Source organism: Desmodus rotundus, chromosome 10, assembly GCF_022682495.2.
Source record: "Desmodus rotundus isolate HL8 chromosome 10, HLdesRot8A.1, whole genome shotgun sequence".
Classification (NCBI taxonomy): domain Eukaryota; kingdom Metazoa; phylum Chordata; class Mammalia; order Chiroptera; family Phyllostomidae; genus Desmodus; species Desmodus rotundus.
This window is the reverse complement of record NC_071396.1, coordinates 41,945,746-41,962,780: the sequence shown is the minus strand read 5'-3', so window position 1 is coordinate 41,962,780 and position 17,035 is coordinate 41,945,746. Positions and strand designations below refer to the sequence as shown.

General features: G+C 60.0%; 2 protein-coding genes across 4 annotated transcripts in view; both read left to right on the top strand.

The window, feature by feature from the left end:
- FAM193B (family with sequence similarity 193 member B) overlaps nucleotides 1-9,310 on the top strand; it is a 31,217-nt gene extending 21,907 nt beyond the window's left edge. For all 3 annotated transcript variants that reach the window (XM_045185694.2, XM_024577809.4, XM_071219483.1), the window contains 4 exons: nucleotides 4,989-6,012; nucleotides 6,146-6,221; nucleotides 7,003-7,100; nucleotides 8,905-9,310. In XM_045185694.2, coding sequence (XP_045041629.2) covers nucleotides 4,989-6,012; nucleotides 6,146-6,221; nucleotides 7,003-7,099 — 1,197 coding nt within the window. In that variant the 3' untranslated portion in view covers nucleotide 7,100; nucleotides 8,905-9,310. The remainder of the gene's footprint in view (nucleotides 1-4,988; nucleotides 6,013-6,145; nucleotides 6,222-7,002; nucleotides 7,101-8,904) is intronic.
- Nucleotides 9,311-11,632: 2,322 nt separating this feature from the next.
- DDX41 (DEAD-box helicase 41) lies at nucleotides 11,633-16,730 on the top strand. The gene is made up of 17 exons (XM_024577808.2): nucleotides 11,633-11,686; nucleotides 11,773-11,883; nucleotides 12,116-12,275; nucleotides 12,351-12,425; nucleotides 12,555-12,615; nucleotides 12,748-12,884; nucleotides 13,288-13,360; nucleotides 13,481-13,634; nucleotides 13,712-13,848; nucleotides 14,662-14,824; nucleotides 14,913-15,044; nucleotides 15,300-15,371; nucleotides 15,502-15,598; nucleotides 15,732-15,881; nucleotides 15,960-16,031; nucleotides 16,131-16,241; nucleotides 16,387-16,730. Exons 1-17 carry the CDS (start codon nucleotides 11,663-11,665, stop codon nucleotides 16,521-16,523), a joined length of 1,866 nt encoding a protein of 621 aa, XP_024433576.1. The 5' UTR covers nucleotides 11,633-11,662; the 3' UTR covers nucleotides 16,524-16,730.
- Nucleotides 16,731-17,035: the final 305 nt, after the last annotated feature.

The following is a 17,035-nucleotide window of genomic DNA, read 5'->3' as shown; positions in this document are numbered from 1 at the left end:
CTGGGCGCTGCCAATGTGTAGATGTAATTGGAGCCGTGGGAGTGAGCCAGGCTGAGGCCAGTGAGCGCTTCCCGGGCAGCCCTGGTGCCAGACGAGCCCCAGGGCTTGGTGGCTGGTCCCCTGCCGCCTCATTACTTCTTCGCCTGCCACCCCCAGCTGCGTCTGCCTGGTGCCACACTTGGAAGCCCAGCAGCCAAGGAGATTGGCTTGGACGCCCAGCTAGCTCCAGGTCCCGGGTGGTCAAACAGCCCCAGTGCCCTGGAAGGCAGCAGTGGTTCTCCACCTTTTTACAGCCCAGAGGACAAACCGGGACCTTTGCCCTGCACCCCAAAGCAGGGAGCCAAGGGGGACCACCACTGCCTTCAGAAAGTGGTTTGCACTTTCTTCCTCTCATCCAGTATTGTCCAGCCAGAAGTGTCGGGTGGGCAGCAGTGGTCACTCTGGCCCTTCTTGGCCCCTTAGGCCATTGGGTCTCAGCCGGCACACTTCACAGTTCCCAGGCCTGGTGTCCTTTCCCTGAATGTGGGTGTGCTGCACAATCTTCTCCGTCACCAGTAATGCGCTTTTCTCTCCCCTCCTCTTCCTCCCGACAACTTCCTTCTGAGCTCAGTCCAGGTGCGTCCTCTTTTGCAGCCTCGCTCAGGTCCCGTCTCCCACTGTACTGCTGCTACACCTCGCACATCTCTCTAGTCCACCATTCATCACACACGGCTCACTTGCTCAACAGCTCACTGCACACCCACTGTCTGCCCAGCCCGGTGAGAGGCCAGGGTCCCCCGGAAGCAAGCAGTTGTGTGCCCCGCAATAGGGGATGGCAGCCACTACCTGTTTATATGTGAGCCTCCTCCCCTTGTGCCTCCGCCCCCTCCTGGCCTTATGACGTGGCTATCCACCAGAACACAACCCCCCCCACCCCCCCACTGCCCCAGGGTCATCCAGCAGAGTGCTCTTCGGTCCCACCTCGGGGGAGGAATAAAACCCAGTGTCTTTCTGCCTCCTCAGCCTATTTCCAGACCTTGACTCCCCTGCTCCTTTGGAACCGACCCCCGCCTCTGTCACCTGCAACCTGCCAACCACTCTTTATCCACTGAAGACTGTCACCTGCCTCTTTCTCCTCTTCCCGGACCAGGCAAGATCATTTACTCGCTCCCTTACCAATACTGTCCACTCCGCGCCCCGCTGCCCTAGCATTAATGGCCCCTCAGAAAAACTGCTGCCCTGGGCTTGAACCCGACGCACCTCTCCCCTTCTACACCTCAAGGAGAGCAGCAAATAAAGTCTGTCTGTGACACCCGGGCTGCGTGACCTCCTGCTTTCTCGAGCCCCCATATTGCCCAGCAGGCCTCTGGAGCGCCCCGGTCTTCTTGCTCCTGTCACTTCATTGTGGCCCCTTTGCCAGACCTCCATTCTTCTCCAGCTCCAGTTTTCCCCTCCCCCACCTTGTTTTTTGGCAAATAACCTCATTTCCTGTTCAAATGAGGCCAGTAGACAGGCACTCTCTCAACGTCTTTCTCCCCAGGCCACTTGCAAAGTTCTCTTCCCATTGTGAGGATAGCTTACCCCTTTCCTAGCAGACGCCCGCACGGTCTGTTCTCGCCTCTTCAGGCTACCCTTGACTTCAGTGCTGTGCCTGCAGTCTCTCCTCCGCGCTCTTTCCCATCAGCTGCCCGCTGTGCCCAGGTCGCTTTGGAAAGCAAACTGTCCCTTGAGCATACAGCCTCTGTCTCACTCCTGTCTCTCTCCTCTCATCACAGCCGAGTCCCTCACAAATGTGACCTGCGTGCACTGTGTGAGTTCTCCCATCTCACTGCGAGCTCCCTTCCACCCCACACCCCAGAGAGCCTCCAGTGCATGGTCACCTGTGCCACCTTCTGTGTCCCCTAGGCAGCACCTCGCATTGCATGTGTGTGTGCTCCTTTTCAGACGTCATCTTTTTTGGCACCTCCACTCGGTTGGGAGGCGCAGGGCAAGGGCGGTGGGGGTGCTGGGTGTACCGCAGTTCTCACCTCCCTCTCGGCCCTCTTTTCTGTGAGCTCCTCCTCCTCTGCCTGACCCTCCCCCTGAGGACACCTCCCTGGGAAAGAAAAGCCACCTAGATAGTGTCTCTCTGGGTTTGGTCTGGCCACCTGCTTCCTCCCCGCACATCACACTGATGTCCACTCCTGCTACCAGGCACCTCCTCACAACTTCCGCAGACACTCAGACTCAGCACATCCAAACTGAGCTTGTCGTCTTTCTCCGAGAGGCCTCTTCCTCCGCCGCCGCCGTCTGTCTAGTTGATGCGCTGCCATCCACCCAGCCGCCTGAACCAGAGCCTGGGCACCGTCTTGGGAGAAATGCATCGTGGTGACCGGGAGGGAGCAGCGGGCCTTGGAATTGGACTTCAGTTTGAAACCTGGCTCTGCCACCCTTGCTGTATGACCTTGGGCAAATCACTTAGCCTCCAAGCCTCAGTTTCTTCATCCATAAAGTGAGAATAGAACAGTAGAACCTAACTCAGACTGTCGCGAGAGTGAGATGGAGCGATGCGGGGAGAAGGTCCAGCAGAGTGAGCGTCCTGTCTGCAGAGCTGCCGCCGCAGCATAGTTGTCGGGTGGTTTTCATGGCTCATCTCCTCTCAACACCCCTCACTGAGCATCGTGGCACTGCCGCCTCCCGAGTAGCTCAGGCTGTCCGCTTCTCCCCACCCTACAACCACCACTTCAAAGCCTTCAGTGGCTGAATGCAGCCCTCAGAACTGCACCCAGACTCAAGCGTGGCCTGCAGGGGTCTTCAGGGTCTAGCGCCCGCTCAGCTTGCCAGCTTCATCTCACTCTGTGCCTTCTGGCCTTCCTACCTACCCCCACCCCCCAGAAGAAATGTGGGCTCCAGCTGTGTCTGTCAGCGGTTTCCATTCCCTAAAGATCGTGTGCTTTTCCGTTTCGAGGCCTTTCCACTTGCTCTGCAACCCGGAGAGTGCTTGTCCCAGTCTCTCCAGGATAACTCCTCACCGTCATGCTCCGGGAGACCCTGCCCCGGGAAGCAGGCCTGCTGGCCCAGTCTGGGTTCCCAGAGCACCCTGTGCTCTCTTCCCTATCGCTCTTGCCCCTGGCACCCGGAATTAAACAGCCTGTTAGCATGTTTGTCTCCCCCAGCACAGCGAAATCAGCGTGCAGAGACTGTCTCCTCGGGGCCCAGCCCTGTGCCTGCAAGTCAGTGGTCATGAGACGACTCTCAGACAGCACTGAAAACATAAGAACTTCCGCAGATCACAGCCAGCTGGGGGTGCTGTCCCAACACTGCCACTTACGAGCCATGTGACCTTGGGCCAGTTCCATATTCTTTCCAAAGTCGAGTGTCCCCATCTATAAATTGAGGATAATGAGGCGACAAGGGCCCTTGTGAGGACTGGGTGAGACAGCTGGCGGGACGTCCCGAGCTCACGGTGCCCGGCAGAAAATGCACGTCCGTGTCTTCCCCTTCGTACCACTGAAGTTCCACGCGGTTCTGTATCACCCCGTCCGCACCCATTTCAGACATCTTGGTTTAGCAGCAGAACTCTCTTCTGCAAATGAAATCCCCCATGGAACTCAGTTTCTAAGCACAGCAAAGGTGTTCTGGTACAGGGGAGGATTGAAGAGAAGGGCCTTCTGGTCCTTTATGCATCCCTGTGGCCTCACCACCTGCCTGTGGCCTGGAACTCCACGGTGCATGGCTGGACATGCTGCGCCAGGCTGAGCCGCCCCCTCACCTGAGCACCGCAGTGCCAAGGCACAGCCTTACCTGTTCCTGGGGAGAAGGACACGCCCCCTCTCAGGTGTGTCCTCACGGCAACCCTGTGAGGGAGAGGCAGGTGGTTTTTCTCTCAAATTTCTAAGTGGGGTAGCGCAGGTCACAGAGAGTGAGTGATTTGTCCAAGGCCCCACAGTGCTGGTCCTGGTCGGTCGCGGAGCCGGCGTTCACAACAGATGAGAGAAGGAAATGCACGTGTGCCCGCTGGGCCACGGAGCCCCCCTTCTAGGTAGACTCCGAGGTGGTGGCAGGCCCTCGTTTCTCTCCCCAGTTTCCTTTTCCTGTTTCTCTCCCTTCAGTCCCAGATCAGCCGGAAATACGTGGAATTGTGGGAGGTGTCCAGCCCCTGGCGCAGTACCGCCACCCCTTCCCGTGGGCCTTTGGCGTCTGTCCCCTGTCCCCGCAGAAGGCCTGGTGCCATGAAGTTGGGCGGGGGGTTGTTACTTAGCCCACAGACCTGCCCTTTCAGTCTCCGGGTCTGTCTCTTCGCACTGACGGACAAGGCCTAGCCTTCCAGGCTGCAGCTGGCCAGAGGGGCTGCTTTCGTATCTTGTCTGGGGTCCCCTGGGGCTGTCTGTTGTATGCCAGGGCCACACCTTCGGGCGTGGCCTGGGTTTCTTGAGGCCACCTGAGCTGTGAGTGGCCTTCCTGTGGGACTTGGCCCTCTTCAGTGGCACCTGCACGTGGCATCTGCCACGGAAGCCTCACAGCCCCCACGTTCCTCCCTGGGGGACCCGTGTGCCGGCACAGCTTTTCCCTACAACCTGCAGGGTTGGGGGGAATGCCTCTGCAGCAGCCACCTTCCTCACATGCGTCCCCGCTTGACTCTTCATCCCAGCATTATCATCCTCATTTCGCCGAGTCCACCTAAAACTCAACCAATAGGTGGGTTGCCCAGGCCTGGGAGGCAAAGTCCAACGAGCTGTTTCCACCCCTTGGAGTCCAGCCTTCTTAGGCCCTGGGACCGACTCCGGGGCTCTGGGTGAACAAGCTGTGAAAACCTTGTCCTCTGGGTGTAACTGCCTCCACCCCCAGGACGTGAACCTGTCCGATCGCTCTTCATCAGCACTCCCGCAGGCTGGGCAAGCAGGCCAGGATTGCGAGGCCCTGTCTCCAGCCAGTTAGTGGCAGAGCTGGGCCCCAGGCTGGTGTGTCAAGTGTCATGTTGTGCCTGGCAGCTGCCAGGCCCCTGCTGAAACTGCCTCTTCTGTTGGCAGGAAAAGGAGAAGGCCCAGTTGGCAGCAGAAGCTCTAAAGCAGGTGAATCGTGGTGTTTCTGGAAACCGGGAGCTGGCACCTGCCAGGGACAGGCTTTTGGAGTGGCCTGACCAGGAGCTAGATCGGGTCAACAGCTTCCTGAGCAGCCGCCTGCAGGAGATCAAGAACACTGTCAAGGACTCCATCCGTGCCAGCTTCAGTGTGTGTGAGCTCGGCGTGGACAGCAATTGCTACTCTAAGGAGGGGGCTGCTGAGCCAGAGACCCAGAGTCTACCCGCTTTGAACCTCAATGGCTCCTCAGAGCGCCGGCCTGACATCAACCTTGACCTGTCCCCTTTGACTTTGGGCTCCCCTCAGAACCACACGTCACAAGCTCCAAGTGAGTCAGCTGCACCGTGGGCAGAAATGAGAGGCCCCCAACCACCATGGACAGAGGTGAGGGGCCCCCCTCCCGGAATCATCCCTGAGAATGGGCTAGTGAGGAGACTCAACACCGTGCCCAACCTGTCCCGGGTGATCTGGGTCAAAACACCCAAGCCAGGCAACACCAGCTCCGAGGAACCAAGCCCAAAGGAAGCTCCTAGTTGCAAGCAGGAACTGCCTGAGCCTGTAGCCTCAAGTGGGAAGCTGCGGAAAGGCAAGAGACAGGGCGCCCAGGCCAAGAAGAGTGAGGCGAGTCCAGCCTCCCAGCCCTCGGCCAGCCCAGAGGCTGCCGGTGCTAAGGGCCGGACCTCTAGCCCCAAGCAGCCAGGCAAGGCTCCGGAGCCTCCCAAAGTGGGCAGCTGTGCTGAGGTCACAGAGGGGAGCCGAGGGAGCCGGCCAGGACCAGGCTGGGCTGGCAGCCCCAAAGCTGACAAGGAGAAGGGCAGCTCCTGGCGAAACTGGCCAGGGGAGGCCAAGGCACGGCCTCTGCAACAAGAGTCTGTGCAGCCTCCAGGCCCAGCAAGGCCACAGAGCTTGCCACAGAGCAAGGGCCGCAGCCGCCGGAGCCGCAACAAGCAGGAGAAGGCGGCCGCCTCCTTGGGTGAGTGCGCCAGGAGCGGCGGCTGGCCCCCACCCGGCCGGTCCGAGGGGTGGAGGGCAGGCCTTGTGTGCGGGCGGTGCTGGCCCAGCGGCCTGGCTGTGGGCACTGAGCCCTGCTGGCTGTGTCTTCCTAGACGACGTGTTCCTGCCCAAGGACATGGATGGGGTGGAGATGGATGAGACTGACCGGGAGGTGGAGTACTTCAAGAGGTAGGTGTGGGGCCACCTGCTGGCCTGCCTACACCCAGGCCCTTCGGAAAGGCCCCTCTCGCCTCCCAGGCTTATCCCCACCAGCCTACATCCGGGAGCCCAGGTAGCCACTTGACAGGACAAGGCGTCTGAGAAGGTTCAAGGGACCATGTGAAGGAGGGGTGTGTGTGTCAGATCCCAAGAACCAGGGCTTTTTCCCAGCGCCGTTCACTTTGCTCCCTGTGTTCCCTCTGCTCTGCCTGGGCTGCGCTCTGGGGCGGAGGTGCATGGAACAGGCTAGGTGAGGGGACAGTATCCCCGCGGGCCAGAGGAGGCTTGAAGAGGGACTGCAGAGGGAGCTGAGGGGTGGGGCAGCCAGGCAGCGGTCTGAGGGCTGGAGACCAGGCTGAAACTTGAGGAACAGGTGTGAGCGGGCTGGCAGAGCAAAAGGGCATTTGTGACAGTGGGGTCAACACACGCAAGGGTCTGAGGTGCAAGAAGCACACTGCCTTCAAGGGGACGGAAGGCAGCCCAGTAGGGCTGGAGTCAAGTACAGGCTGAGGAGGAGGCGGTATCCTAAGGCAGTGTCACCTGGCTTCATACACTGTCCCCTGGGCTTGTGGGTGCCCCATTCAGCTAGGCCCCCAGCCAGTGCAGCCCCCATACCTGCTGCACCCTCAGCCCCCCGGAGCTGGGGCTTGTGCAGAACTGACCGACTGTAAAGACCAGGACACGTGGGGCTGGGAGGCAGGGACGTGGCCTCTGATGGTGCTTCTGCTGTGTCATCCCCCAAACCTGGCAGGTTCTGTTTGGATTCTGCAAAGCAAACACGTCAGAAAGTGGCTGTGAACTGGACCAACTTCAGCCTCAAGAAAACCACTCCCAGCGCAGCTCAGTGAGGTAGAGACCCCCAGAAGTCACATGTGCCCCTCCCAATGCTCCGCCGGCTTCTATGTCCACCAGACCACTGCACTATCTGAGGCACAGGGAGCTGGACTGGGGGCTGGGGTCCCTGGCCCTGAACACCCCAGTGACGGCAGAGTGGGCTGTGCTCGCCAGAGGCACAGGCCTCCATCCCTTCATCGCTCCTCCCTGAGCCAGGCCCTCCTCCGAGCCCTCCTGCCCATGCTCCTGAAGGGCCTCTTCCTGTACTGCCACCCCTAGGGCATCTCCTCCGGGCCTCTACTTCCCGGACTCCCAAAGTGCCCTGCCAACCGTGGACCCCGGAGCGCTGCCCCCACCCCTGACCTGATTAGCCTCGGGGCTGAATCTCACTTGCTGGGGTGAAACTCACTAGCTCCTCCACACAGGCTACCAGGGTCGGCCCCGAGGGAGCAGTGAGGCACTGCCAAGTTAGGCCCAGGCCTCAGAGGTCATTTGGGTACGGAGGAGTTGGTGGGCGCTCTCCCTCAACAGGATAGGTTCCATGGGGAAATTGATAGCAGAGCTGCCTCCTGAAAGAAGAGACCTGGCCCCCCACTGGGCTTTGGTCACCCTCCTGGCCATCTGTGCAGTCCCTTTTGGCTGAGTTATTCACCAGTGATGCTCTGGACTGAGGTCAGGATTCGAGAGGGCCCTGGGCTGAGAGCCACAGTGCAGAAGAGAAGGGTGGCCGGCAGGCAGGCTTTGATGCTGTGTTCAGTGCTGTATCTCAGCCCCGAGCTGCGTCTGGGGTCAGGCCTCTTCTGGTTGGTGACCACACAGTGCCCTTGCGGGAGCAGGACGCAGGGGCAGGTGAGCCAAGCCCAGGGACCTCCGGAAGGGGACCTCACTTGTCCTCCTCCTCTTTGCAGTGCCGGGGCGGCAGACCACTGGATCCTTGGCTAAGCCTGCTTTCCCATTTGGGGTCTGATCCGCCCCTTTGGGTGCTGGCTCAGCTCCCCAGAGACAGCCTGCGGGGCTGAGCTCCTTCGCACCTTAGTGCTGCCTTGGAGTCTAGGCTGCCCGCAGACTTGCCTCTGCCCTGCTGCTCTGCGGGGCTGGGCTCCCCAACCCTTTGTCAGTCTGAGACATCCACATCCCCAAGGGCTGCTGCCAGCACCAGGGTGCCCTCTTGCCTGTCTTTTCCACCTCCATTGGAGCCAAAGTGGCGGGGACTCACCTTCATCTGTTAGCCCTTCTGAGAAAAAGGGGTACAGCTCCTCCCATAGGCCCAGTTCCCCTGTCATCCAGGAAAGCCCCAGCCATATTTTCCCTCTTTGGCTGACCTCTTTCCCAAGAAGGGAGATGCTCCCTCCCCCAATCTCCTTTGCCCTTTACCCTCCTCAGAGCAGGACTGGCAGCCCCGAGTGCAGGAGAAGGCAGAACTGCTGGTACAGACTTGGACTAGCCAGGCTGTGTGTCTTGAGTGCAGAGGTGGCCTCTCCCCTGCCTGGCCCCAGGAGAGCGTGTGCCAGAGGCGGGGCTCTTCCCCACAGCAGCCTGGCAAGGGTGTGCTGGTGTGCTGCTGGAGCTCCTTGGGGGTGGTCCCGCCGCCTTTGTGATCTGGGGTGACAGTTCATGTGTGGGTAGAACACCAGGGCTGTGGCTGTTTCCTGACAGGGTCTTCATTTCCATTTCATCCTCTGCTGGAGGAGACTGAGAAAGTCCGTGGGAGCAAACGTAGGAGGCAGCTGTCCCAGCCCCTGTGGGTACCCGTGGGGACCCAGAGGCGGCATGGGAAGGCCACTGCTCACCATGCGGCCACTGCCTTCTGTTTCCTCAGCCCCTGCCGGGTCCAGCGTCTTCAGGGTGTCCCAAGACACCCACCTGCCGGCTGAAGGTCCACAGTTTCTTCCTCCACATCGCCCCCCCCCCCCCCCCCCCCCCGCCCAAGACCCACCCCGCTTCTGCCATCCTGGACCAACCAGAAGCTGAGTGGATGCTGAGCTGGGCCGGGGCCCCTCAGGACCGCCACAGAGCCGCCTCCTGGTGCTACGCAGCCTCCACACTCAGAGCCCGGGGGCGGGGCTGGCCTGTGGGTGGGGGGCTGATGGTACTGCTGGCCCAACACTGCTCTTTTTGTGTTTGGTTTTTTGTTTTTGTTTGTTTTATTTTATTTTTTTAATTCTTTACTTTTGATACTGTGAAGATCTTTCCTGCCGAAAGATAAAGCAACATTTGGACACAGAGTGTGTGTGTGGGTCATTTGCTGGGCGGGGCAGGGGTGAGGTGAGGGACGTAATCAGAAGCATGGGGTGGCCTTAGTCACCATGGTAGGCACATGCTCTGTGTCAGTGGTCTGGCAGCATTGTTTCCACTTAATTGCAGCTGTTTAAGTGGGACTGTGGAAGGGACGTCTGTAGATGGAACTGAAGATGAGACAGGGAAGTCTGGTGACTTCAGCCAGGCTGAGAGGGTTGGAGCGAGGCAGTCCCTCCTCCACTCGAGGGGCCTCAAATGGGGGCAGCCTTCCCCCATGCTGCGTCTGTTCCCCCTCTGAGAGGGTGAATTGGAGGAATGGAACCTGGCCCGTGGGCAGATGTGAGAAGGGGCCTGGGGAAGGCTTGAGGCCTTGGGCAGTGCACCTGTAGCCTGGGTGTCCTGGAGTAGTCCGTGGAAATGGGGGTTGGGGGGAGGGTAGATGGAGTGTTTGTAGACTGCATCTGACTTTCCAAAGGGAATGAGACAAAGCTTAAGTACCTGAAAGTTAAGAGGAAATGAACCCTTCTGTAAAGTGAAGCAAACTCCCCTTCCCCACCCCCGGCAGGTAGGTCAGGTCTGTAAATTCAGATTTTTGTGCAGATTTGCCAAAAATGCCTCACACACGTGTGTGTCCCAACTCCTTGTCCCCAGTGGGGTTTTCTCAGCTAAAACCAGCACTTGACTTGAGCTCATGTGGGGCGTGATGAAGGCGGTGGACACACAGTCACTAGGGTTCCTTACGGAGCTGGATCGAAACCCGCTCCCTCCTCCCACCCCACCCCCCACTTGGTTGAGCCCCACTGTGGGCGGGCTGGCAGTGCCAGCTTCCTCTTCTAAAGGGAAACAGCGTTGCAATCCCCGGCCCCTGGCCTTTCCTAATCCCCAAGGAAGTATGGACACACCCCGGTGAAATACAGAAACTCACTACTTGCACCAGCCTCCTGCCCCGCCGTGGGACCGTGGGACCGGCAGCCCTAGCTAGAAGACTGCCTGGCGTGAGAACTGCGGGTCGGATTGAAGCAGTACTACTGCCACAGATACGAGACTTCTGTGAGTGGCCTCCCGGGCTCTCCCGTGCCTGGCCACTGCTCCGCGCTCACTCCAGCCACACCTACAACCTCTCAGTCTGTAGCTAGGCATGGCACCCTCAGATCTCCTGACTTTTGCTCACATACTTCCCTCTCCCCAGGTTATACTTCCTTCATAAGTCCCGCTCATCCTTCACTTCCCAGTTGGGAAGCCATTTTTACAATGAGAATCAGTTTGCCCTGCCCTTGTGAGAATTCCAAAAGTGGTACCATGGTTTTTGATACTTGTCCTTAACCTCAAGTCTGGTTTATATTTTCTCTCTCAACAAATTCATAATCTCACAAGCCAAGTTTGTGTCTTGCTCATCTTTTATCTGCTTCAGTGCTGCACGATGCCCAGCCCATGTTCATGTTAAATACTTGAAGAAAGAAAGGGCGGTCCTGACCCATCATCACTCCCAAACTCGTCCCCAATGACAAGTTTACTCCGACAGTCAGCGCTCTGGGTCCACTTTACCTCTCCAACCCTTGCTCTGGCTAACCCCACGCCAAGTGGGCCGAGTGATCTCTCCCCGGGAATCCGCACTTGCCCGCGCCTAGGCCACTCCTGCTGGACTGGAGGCCTTTCTTCCTCTCCTCCCCACTACCTGCTGAGATTCCCCACCTCCTGGAAGCCTTCTCCGGGCCCCTCCGAGCTCTATCACAGCATTTACGGTCGTCATCGCTTACACACATATATGTACAGATCTTCGGTTAAAAACCACCGTCGGCAGCATTTTATTTACCCCTCTCTACCCTGAACGTGTCTCACTGACGAGAACACGAGTCAGAGCGGCAGTGCTTGAGTCATTCATTCCACAAACCGCACCCTGCCCCCTCGGCCCTGCAGGCAGGAGACCCGGACAGGATCCCGACAGGCCGGGGCCCGGAGCTCCCCGGCCACTAGAGAGCGCAGTGTCTGCCGGCGGGGGTGAGCGGGATGACGTCACTCTATGACCGAGGCTGAGTACCTGGCGGGATCCGCGGTCTTCACTGGGGTGCCTGCCCCGCCACCCGGTTTGGTTTGAGCGTTTAGTGCATGCTCCAATCCTCCAGCATCCCACAGTGCTTTGCCTGACGCTTTCATCTTCAGCCGGGTCTTAACGCCGCGTCGCCGGACGGCGGTTCGGAGGAAGTTTGTCCCTCGGCGCGACCCGGCACTCAGAGGTCGTTGCTAGGCGCCGACGGCCGCTCCTTCACTTCTGGTTGGATCTCAGAGGTAAGGCGGGGTTTTTTCTTTTTTTGCTGTGGGGCGCATGCGTACAGAAAAGGATGGAGTCGGAACCCGAGCGGAAGGTGGGAGCGAAGGTGGGGTCCGCGCGGGTGGCGATCCGCGGTGAAGACGTGGACGGGCAGTGGTCTTGACTCTTGTGTCTCCGCAGCGGGCTCGTGCCGACGAGGCGACTGCCGCAGGGAGCCGCTCCGAGGCGGAAGATGAGGACGACGACGACTATGTGCCCTATGTGCCTTTGCGACAGCGCCGGCAGCTGCTGGTGAGGGGCCGGGGGTCGCAGGAGGAATGAGGGTAGGGGCCGGGGTTCCGCATTGGGATGCGGGGGGCGGTGAAGTGTCAGCACACGGGAGCGTGGCCCCCAGGCTCACGAGGCACTGGCGACCTAATCTGAGGGGTAGAGCAGCTCTGCACCTCGGGAGAGGCTCCTGGGCGCGACGCCCCGCTCTTTGTTGGGCTCGGCTCGGCTCTGAGGGACGCTGGTGGAACCTCAGCTCCAGAAGCTGTTGCAGCGAAGACGCAAGGGAGCTGCCGAGGAGGAGCAGCAGGACAGTGGCAGTGACCACCGGGGAGATGAAGACGACATCCCGCTGGGCCCTCAATCCAACGTCAGCCTCCTGGATCAGCACCAGCACCTCAAAGAGAAGGCTGAAGGTGGGATCAGCAGCGATGGGAGGCTCGGCTTGGTGCATTGCTCTGGTGTCTGAGATCGCCTGCCTTTTTTCTCAGCCCGCAAGGAGTCTGCCAAGGAAAAGCAGCTGAAGGAAGAGGAGAAGATCCTGGAGAGTGTGGCTGAGGGCCGAGGTAGGGTTGTAGTTGGGGGCAGGGAGGTGGTGGACTGAACCTCCTCCCCCAGCCCCAGGCGTGTTCCATCTCAAGGGGCCTGGCCTCAGGGAGCCAGAAGCCAGCCCTGAGCCACACCTCTCTTCGCAGCCCTGATGTCAGTGAAGGAGATGGCTAAGGGCATCACCTACGATGATCCAATCAAGACCAGGTATGCCTTTCCAGGCTGTGGAAAAGCCGTGACCCTTATGTAGAATAAACGGTTTGTGGCTAGAGATTGGCAGGGACGTGCCAAAGCCAGCTATGCCCAAGGCCTCCCTTGACCCCTGCTACCCGCTCACAGTTGGACACCTCCCCGGTACGTCCTGAGCATGTCCGAAGAGCGGCACGAGCGAGTGCGGAAGAAGTACCACATCCTGGTGGAAGGGGATGGTATCCCACCGCCCATCAAGAGTTTCAAGGAGATGAAATTTCCCGCAGGTGCGTGAGGCGTGGGAGAGGCACCACACTTTGACAGCCAGACATCTGTGAGGTTGTGTGCCAGCCCCCACTGCACTCAGCAGCCACACCGTGGCTACTGGGGATGGTGATTTGACCAGGGGGTTCTTCAGGCTCCTTTTCCAGTTGTGCCAGCTGAACGTATTCACTGTTCTGTGCCATTAGGGACCTTCACTGAGCAGGTGGAGCTGGCCTTAGACAGACCTGGGTGTGAATCCTAGGGGCTTTGAACAGGTCTGTCTGTCAGTTTTCTTTTCCTCTCTCCCTTTTTTGGGGGCCTCAGTTTCATCATTTGTAACTTGCGGAAAGAGTGGCAGTTTTACCAGCTGTGGGCCCCGTGAGGCCCTGTGAGACACGTGGATGATGTCAGGGTTGTCTTCCATAGCCATCCTGAGAGGCCTGAAGAAGAAGGGCATCCACCACCCAACACCTATTCAGATCCAGGGTATCCCCACCATGTGAGTGCGGACCCAGGGCCCTGAGGAGGGCGGCTGGGCAGGAGCGGCTGTGCAGCCGGAGAAGCAGTCCCTGTGTGCACTCCGCCGAAGCTGACCTGCAGGCCTGTCCTTTGTCGACAGTCTGTCCGGCCGTGACATGATAGGCATCGCCTTCACGGGCTCAGGCAAGACGCTGGTGTTCACTTTGCCCGTCATCATGTTCTGCCTGGAACAAGAGAAGAGGTTGCCTTTCTCCAAGCGTGAAGGGCCCTATGGACTCATCATCTGCCCCTCGGTAAGATAGGCTGGCCCGCAGGGCAGGGCGCCGAGGAGACTGTCCCCCGGTACCAGTCCACGCCCCTGTATCTGCAGCGCGAGCTAGCCCGGCAGACCCACGGTATCCTGGAGTACTACTGCCGCCTGCTGCAGGAGGACAGCTCGCCGCTCCTGCGCTGCGCTCTTTGCATCGGGGGCATGTCTGTCAAAGAGCAGATGGAGACCATCCGGCAGTGAGCATGAGAGCCCCTTGCCCTGTGGCCTCCCCAAAGCCCCTGGATAAGCTAATGCAGCCTTTGCATTAGCCACTCTGCAGGCCCTGGCAGAGGCCTAGTTCAAAGGAGTCCCCAGTGTCATGAAGAGGTCACTTGGGGTGGGACAGGGGCGTGTGAGGAGGGGCTGTGGGGACGCAGCAGATGGAACAGAGGCATCAGGGAGGTCAGGGAATCAGGGCGTTGCAGACAGAAGACACAGAGGTGGGGGCCCAGGGTGTCCCAGAAGGTACAGTCATTCAGTGTGTGGTCCAACAAGGAGGCTGGGCACTTGGACAGGGCTGGACCCGTGCCCTTGCCACACAGTGCCGTCCCCAGCAGACACCACCAGCTATCTAGGGTCAGTCAGGTCATTCCCTGACTGTGTTTGATAGGCACTCCCAGTCTCAGGGAAGATGTCGACACAGAACAGCTGGATTCAGCGCACCAGGAAAGCGAGCCCTTCCAGGCCTGCAGAGGGAGCTGGGGGAGTGTGGGCTGAGGCCTACGTGAGATTCAGGACAGCCCCTCCTGGGGCAAGGGGAGCGGCCCGGGAGAAGGGAGGGCTTGCCAGGCAGAGGTGACCACATGAGTGGGCAGAGCTCTGCAGCACAGAGAGCACTGGTCGAGAAGGCTGCAGCGCGCCCCCAGAGAGGCGTGTGCTGTGCATAGGGCCAGGTGGTGGGAGTGATGAAGAGGAGACAGGAAGGAGGCCAGAGGGTGGAAGTCGCAGTGCCGGCCTTTAGGTGGGGCTGAGCAGGTGGCTCTGACCTCAGGTCTCTCTTCGGTCCCCAGTGGCGTGCACATGATGGTGGCCACCCCTGGGCGCCTCATGGACCTACTGCAAAAGAAGATGGTCAGCCTGGACATCTGTCGCTACCTGGCCCTGGACGAGGCTGACCGCATGATTGACATGGGCTTCGAGGGCGACATCCGCACCATCTTTTCCTACTTTAAGGTGCCTGTCCCTGCCTGGCCAGGGCACAGCTGCCCAGCCACTGTCCCAGCCCCCACATGCGCTCAGCCCCAGCTCCCCCCTTCCTCAGGGCCAGCGGCAGACCCTGCTCTTCAGTGCCACCATGCCTAAGAAGATACAGAACTTTGCCAAGAGCGCCCTGGTAAAGCCCGTCACAATCAACGTGGGGCGCGCCGGAGCCGCCAGCCTGGATGTCATACAGGTGGGCAAGTCCTGGCGGCCATCTCACCACGGAGGGCGGGCCTGATGAGGCCCCTTGAAGCTCATTGGAGTGGGGTGGGCGGTCCACCTCATGGGCACTGGGGATTTCATTCATTCCCTTAGCAGGGAACATTCTTAGGGTGCCCAGCCCTTGGTGGCAAGAGACTTGTGATCACCTCCTGGCCAGGACCGTGAGTGGGACCGTGACTGGTAAGCCTGTCCTCAGGTCCGCCTAACCTGGCCCCTGTGATGGCAGGAGGTGGAATATGTGAAGGAGGAGGCCAAGATGGTGTACCTGCTCGAGTGCCTGCAAAAGACACCCCCGCCCGTGAGTGCGTCCAGCCAAGCTGGCCCAGGACCCCCAGGATGAGGGGAGGGGCAGTCGGGGCAGCACTCTGGGGAAAGTGGGGGATGCTGGGTAGAGGCAGTCCCCACGACGGGTTGGCCTGTCTGGACAGGTGCTCATCTTTGCCGAGAAGAAGGCAGATGTAGACGCCATCCATGAGTACCTGCTGCTCAAGGGGGTTGAGGCGGTGGCCATCCATGGGGGCAAAGGTTGGTGGTGCATGTGTAGGCATGGTCCCTGCTGCTATAGCGGCCCCTCTCCTAACCCTTTGCCCTGCCTGGCTAGCCACTACTCCCCAAACTCCTGCTATCACGCTGATGGCTCCTACCTGACCCTCCCCAGACCAGGAGGAACGGACCAAGGCCATTGAGGCATTCCGAGAGGGCAAGAAGGATGTCCTAGTGGCCACAGACGTGGCCTCCAAGGGCCTGGACTTCCCTGCCATCCAGCACGTCATCAATTATGACATGCCCGAGGAAATCGAGAACTACGGTGGGAGATCGTGGGGCGGGGGTGTGGGCTGGGCCCAGGCCTGGGCAGTGGGCCAGAGCCTGTTTCCTTTCCCCGCAGTGCACAGAATCGGACGCACCGGACGCTCGGGAAACACGGGCATCGCCACCACCTTCATCAACAAGGCCTGCGGTGAGTCTGCTGCCAGGGCCACCTCAGCTGTCCCGAGTCCTCCAGGTCCTGGTTATAGGGCCCTGGGTTGGACCTGATGGTTCCCTGCTGTCCCTGTAGACGAGTCAGTGCTGATGGACCTCAAAGCCCTGCTCCTGGAGGCCAAGCAGAAGGTGCCACCAGTGCTGCAAGTGCTGCACTGCGGGGACGAGTCCATGCTGGACATCGGAGGTGACTGCAGATGGGAGGCAGGAGTCCTGTGGGGGTGGGGCAGGCACCCGTGGAACAACACACTACACATCGGTGGATGGGGCGGGGTGGGGGGCCTGGCCCTGTCACCACGCTGACCCCTATCTCCCTGCACCCTGTGCCCCAGGAGAGCGCGGCTGTGCCTTCTGTGGGGGCCTGGGCCATCGGATCACCGACTGCCCCAAACTCGAGGCGATGCAGACCAAGCAGGTCAGCAACATCGGCCGCAAGGACTACCTGGCCCATAGCTCCATGGACTTCTAGCTGCCTGTTGGCCCTCCTCTCCAAGAGGCCTCCGTCCCTGGGTTCCAGCTGCCTCCTATACATGAGCCCTCTGGGCCAGAAGCCAGTGTCCTCGGCCCAGCTGGCCTGGTCTGGGCCAGGCTGCACCTGGCTGCCTGCCCTCTGGACCCCTGTGATTAATATCCTTGCTCCCCTCTCCCCATTAAAGCACAAGCTTCTTGAGTCTCAGCCGTTGCCCTGTCTCTGGCCTTCACCCTGCCTGACCCTGCTTTCTGGCAGCCTCGCTCTCTGACCTCCAGAGCCCTTCTGAGGCACAGCCTGGGCATCTGCCACACACAGCTGCCTCAGTTGTGGAAGGAGGCATCTAGCTGGGACCCCCCTCCGAGCCAGCTGTGTTTGTGACTTGAGGTGCCACCTCCGTAGACAGGGAAATGTTTGGTCAGGGTTTTTGGCCCCTCTGGTTCACTGTCGTAACCTCCAGCCGTACCCCAGCCTCCCTCTCGTCAGTAGTAAGACACCTGGGGCCCTTTGGG